The sequence below is a fragment of the Medicago truncatula genome, chromosome 4 (assembly GCF_003473485.1).
Source record: "Medicago truncatula cultivar Jemalong A17 chromosome 4, MtrunA17r5.0-ANR, whole genome shotgun sequence".
NCBI classification, from domain to species: domain Eukaryota; kingdom Viridiplantae; phylum Streptophyta; class Magnoliopsida; order Fabales; family Fabaceae; genus Medicago; species Medicago truncatula.
The window spans coordinates 10,694,040-10,699,598 of NC_053045.1; the positions used below are offsets into that span (position 1 = coordinate 10,694,040).

The 5,559-nt window shown below is 34.3% G+C and overlaps 1 protein-coding gene across 1 annotated transcript; it reads right to left on the minus strand.

Annotated features, from left to right (window-relative positions):
- Nucleotides 1–451: 451 nt before the first annotated feature.
- Nucleotides 452–1,642, minus strand: LOC11429715 (uncharacterized). The gene has a single exon (XM_003605293.4). It carries the CDS (start codon nt 1,389–1,391, stop codon nt 690–692), a length of 702 nt encoding a protein of 233 aa, XP_003605341.3. The 5' UTR covers nt 1,392–1,642; the 3' UTR covers nt 452–689.
- Between the last annotated feature and the right edge of the window lie 3,917 nt (nt 1,643–5,559).

Here is a 5,559-nt window from a genome sequence, read left to right on the forward strand (position 1 = left end):
TTTCCCTTCACAAATGTCTTTTAGGTTTAGTCTCTTTTTTTCATTTGAAAATTTAGTTATTTTCTTTATAGACGAAACATGAAAATAATTATACAGTTTCAAAGTTCTCTCAAATTACACCAAAATAAAACCTTTTTCGGGCTGATTAATTACAACAAACTTTACCTCTTTCCACGCAAAATTGTAACAAACTATTTTTTTTTTTTTTACACATAACAAACAAACCTTTTTTAGCTAATCATTTAATAGCAAAAAAATTATTGTTTTGAGGCATAACCCTAACAAACTCATTGAACTACCTGATTTGTTTTTCTCACTCATGATATTTGAATAGCTACACGACTAAACCAGTAAGCAAAACAAAAACAAGACTAAACGATCAAAGAATATTCACCAAAACACATATACTGCCATAAGGATCAATGTATACATAAATCACCAACACATATACTTTGATAAGGATCATTGTATACAAGGAGAATTTAACCGGATTCAGAAACAAAACATATACAAAAATCATATACAGATTAATATTGTACTTTTGGTGAACCCATAAGAAATACGTTTCCAAATATAAATTCTAAAAATAGAGTCTGCAGCAAATCACAAAATCAAAAAACCAGAAACGTTAAAACTAACATAAAATAAAACCAACATAAAATCATAATAGAAAATCCCTAACCCTAATTCTAGATCAAGGGTAGGGAAGGATCAAGTTGTTTGCAAAGTTCAAGATAAGTTAAATAAAGAACCCTATTCTTGGCACCGGTTCGATGATGGCTATTATACTTGCAAAAATATTTCAATTGTTCAAGCTTACAACAACCAAGCATTTGTCCTAGCAACAGAAACAACCAATTGATATTCTTTTTCTTCTCAGCAATTACCGGTTTCACACAGTTTTCTTGATTGCAATGCACACACTTCATCAATCTTGGATACATCAAAGTCTCTGGTGCCCTATCATGCATGGTGTTGAAGTTTGTAACTAAATATTGGGAGATTACATCGAATTTCGCCACCAAATCAAACGACATCTGGAACTTTGTTTGACAACTCTTGCATTTAACATCGCCGGTGATGTTAAAGATTCTGTTTTGGAGAAGATGGTTCAAGCTGTGAATTTTTGCTCGGCGGTCGGTGGCCCATATGAATGGAGTAGGGATTGGTCCGTTACGAGGCGGACCTCGTCGGCGAGAACGAACAGGAGCATGGTTATCAACAACATCTTGAGGTGGTGGTGGAGGAGGATGTGATGGTTGAGGAATATTCAAGGTTAACGGCAATGGTTGTTGTTGAAGTGGTGGAATATTTGGGTGGGCAAACATTCTTTGAAACGGGGTTAACATCGGAAGAGGAAGACTTTGTGTGGGTTGTTCAGAGTCATTCATTGTTCTCTAATGGGTTGTGATTTTTGAAAGAAATCAGAGAGAAAACGTAGAATCAAAAGGTTTGTTACGTGAAATAATGCATAAATTCAAGGGAATGAGTAAGACTAGGGTCTGACATTGGATAGATATGAGCAAGACTGGTAACAAAAACTCCTAACTTGTTGCAAATTTTTTAGGCTACCATATAACTAAACCATATCCAAAAAGTAAAAATCATATGATTAAATCAAATGCCTTTGAATTAAAAGTTGTCCAAGATCAAATAACCTAAATAAATCTTTTGTAAAATATATTTCCGTGAAAGATATTTTAGGCTCAAATCCCAGAACCTCTCTAACTAACAACAAAAATTTAGATTTGTCAATTTTTTTTTTTTATATAGACTGAATCTCATAAGTATATTATGGGTAGTGTCGTAAAAATAGTAAGGAATTTTTACAATAATTTTGGACACAACAAATTTGAGAATGTCATAGTTTTTTTTAGGGGGAGAATGTCATACTTAAAATACAATTTGTATAGAATATCTAATAATTTGAGAATGTCGTAGTTAGACCTTTTGGTGTCCGAAAATTCCAAAATTTACACCAAAATGACTAGAATATCTAATACTCCCTCCGTCCCAAATTGTATGACGTTTTGGCCATTTCACACGTATTAAGAAATATAATTAATATTGTGTGGGGAAGAGAAATTATGAGTTGTTTTACAAAATTATCCTTAATAAATGGTATGGAAAAGATAAATGAAATAATTGAAAGAAGAGAGAGTAATTAATAGTTAAGGATATAATAGGAAAAATAACATTAATATTTCATTGGTATTGTAAAGCGACATATAATTTGGGACAAATTTTTTTTCCAAAGCGACATACAATTTGGGACGGAGGGAGTAATAATTATTTGGCAACCGAGTTGGAGTTGGCCTAGTGGTTGACTTGGGATCTTGGAGTTTGTTCGTCTCAAGATCTCGAGCACGATTCCCTCTAGTGTCAATTTCGGTGGGTCTTAGGTTTGATTCCCCCTGGTGCCAATTTCAGTGGGCAAGGCCATACAGAGCTTTGCTCTAGCTTTAAACGGGGCCCTGCAAGTGGGCAGTGGGATTGTCCCCTTGGATCGGTTCTTGAATCAGATACCGATTTTAAAAAAAAAAAATATTTGGCAAAAAGATAAAGTTTTAATTGAAGAATTTTGTTAAATGATCAGGGACGATTGTTTTATGATAAACAAAAATGGTCGTGGTGGTGGCATTGCATTACTTTGGCGTCACTCCATTAATTTCATTGTTTTATGAACTATTTTTGGAACCATATATATAATTGTTGAAGTTAGGGATACTAGGAGAGGTATATATGCGACAATTCACAGGATTCTATGGGTTTGCAGAAAGTAGTAGACGTCGTGACTCATGGAACTTTATCTGCAATCTTAACCGGAATACTAAATTTCTGTCAAGTGTTGTTTTTGACTATAGGTTGATAGATGTACATATGAATGGGTATCACTTTACCTGGTTTAAGAGTTTAGGCACCCCCAAGGCGGATAAAGAAAGATTAGCTCGCGTGTTCGCTAATAAAGATATTGTAGAGTGTAAGAAAAAATTGGCTCAATGTCGAGACCAAGGCAACATGGCGGATGTTTTTCAACTTGAAACCCTCGATAAACACTAAACGCAACTCATGGTGCAAGAAGATTTGTATTGGAGGCAACATGCCAAAACCTATTGGTATAGAGACGGTGAACTGAACACTAGATTTTTTTCATGCTCCGATGACTTCCAAGAAGAAAGTGAATCGAATTTACTCCCTTTAGAAGGATCATGGAGTGAGGGTGACTGACAACCCGGGTATGTGTAATTTAGAATGATCATGGAGTGAGGGTGACTGACAACCCGGGTATGAGTAATACTGCTCAAAACACTGCAACCCAATAAAAAAGAAAAAAATAATGTTTACACTCTTGTTTCTGTCGCTTTCTTTTTTCTTTTCTCCATAGCCTTCTTTCATCTATCAACACCGATTCTTCTTCCTACATCTCTCAATAATTTCATTCATCCTTTCAAACGGAGTGAAATTCAGAGGGAAATTAAAATCCCTTCTTTAATGGTTTCATGATTTATCTGTTTATGCCTTGCAGAGAGATAGTCAAATCTGTGCGTGGTTGTGAGTTTCAGAGGTAAAAAGTGCAAGATCTGGGTGAGGTGAAGAAGAAAGTTATCGGTAATTTGGTAAAATGTATCAATCACCAAAAGTTAAAATCCAAACTCGATTTTGCTTTGCCGTAGAAGCTAGGATTTTCAACTTCATCTCCACTGGCGTTTTGGACCCAAAACCACGTTTCAGTGAATCTTTTTCTACATCCAAACAACAAAAAAAATGGGAAAACTGTGTTTTGTAAAGTAAACGTGGGTTTGGCTTCTGAGAACGTGTTGCCAAACACACACTAAATCAGAATAAATTTTCCTTTCTTAGCAGAGAGTCGTTGCATATGTATCAATGACAAAACCATAAGTCAACATTTGGTACAGAGAATCTCTACATAGAGGCTTGAACCACACGTAGCATTGACTTCCACATGGTTGACCTTGATCTTGATAAGAGTCTTGTCTTTATCTATGACACAGATTTATCATGGTCAAGAGCGTTGATTAGTAGTCTAGCGGTTGACTTGGTCCAGAGGCAGAACTTTTTAATATGTAGAATTTCCTACACACTTAAATGTACATTTGAGTATCCTAATTGTTAACATACATGCTTTGTTATCATCAAAACTGTAAGACCTTATATTCTTTAATCAATTTTAGTATAACAATCTCATTTTTTTATGATGATAAACATCAGCATTTTTTATGAACAATTTTTCTAATCAATGATAAAAATTAACTTAATCTCAGAGTGAAGTTTGTAAGCTCCCAGAGTTTAAGCCATATTTAAAGTGCAGAATTTCAATTCAAGAATAAATGAATATTAGCATGAAACTTTATGCTTCTATTTTAACTCTAGACAATAACTTCATAGATAAAAATGCAAAGTTATTAAGCACAACTGCAGAAAAATAAAACACAAACAGAGAAAACAATAAACATAAATACATGAAAACATTCTTAATAGTGTGTTTGGATGGGGGAATATTTTGAAGTAATGTAATGTTTTGAAGGAATTCAATTATTTTGAGGTGGATTCAAACAATAGAATTCATCTCAAAGTAGTTGAATTCCCTCAAAACATTACATTCTCTCAAAACATTCCCCCATCCAAATACACTCTAAGGGTTCTTAGAGGTTAAGGTCTGTAATTAAAAAGAAAGATAACTAGCCTAAGAATCTAAAGGTTGCCAAAGGATCTGAGCATCTTTGAAGCTTGAGTTTAACTTCCTTTAGCAACCTTCAACCATCTAAGACAAAGAGAACGTAAATCTCCAAAGTTCGAGTGCATTCCTTTATCCTAAGTCTTCAAATCCTTCACTTTCTTAATATCTTAAACCTAATACTATTCTCAGCACTACTTCAACAGTGAAACTTCCAAAATTTGTTTTACCGATAGAGAATGAGGCTATGAATAGTAAAAAAGATGAAGAGCAGAGAATTTGAGACTTAGTGGAACATTCCAGGTTGATAATAAGGACAAGTTTCCACGCATGAGACATCACAAAAGATAGAAGGTTATATTATTTGGTTTGTTATAACTTAAAAACATCAAACATTTAAATTTTTAATTTTAATCAAAATTAAAATTTCATACAAAAAAAAATAGTTCGTAATTTTCGAACGTTAGCGCAATAAAAAGAGCGGAAATACGGACACATGGGTGCCTGTCTTTTTGCCCGTAAATATAAATTAGGCTTAAATATGTTTATAGTCCCTGCAAATAGGGTTCGTTTGAATTTTACTCCATGTACTTACTAATCCTCCCATTTTGCCACTACAATTATTAATCATTTGAAATTCAGTCATAATTACGTTTTTTGGTGAGGTGGATGATGATTTGCAACGTAGCGCTTATGTGGAATGTGGTGACTGGGTATGACTCATGACACGTCAGCAAAACACAGGTCAGATGACTTTTTTGCCCTTAATGAGCCAAGACACATGTAGAATGTCCAAAATACCTTTAGCTTTCTTCTTCCTTCTACCCTCTCTTCTTCCCTCACCAGAACTCATTCTTCTCTCT

Coding starts and splice junctions, on each gene's coding strand:
- LOC11429715 (XM_003605293.4), bottom strand. CDS start 1,391: ATGAATGACTCTGAACAACCCACACAAAGTCTTCCTCTTCCGATGTTA.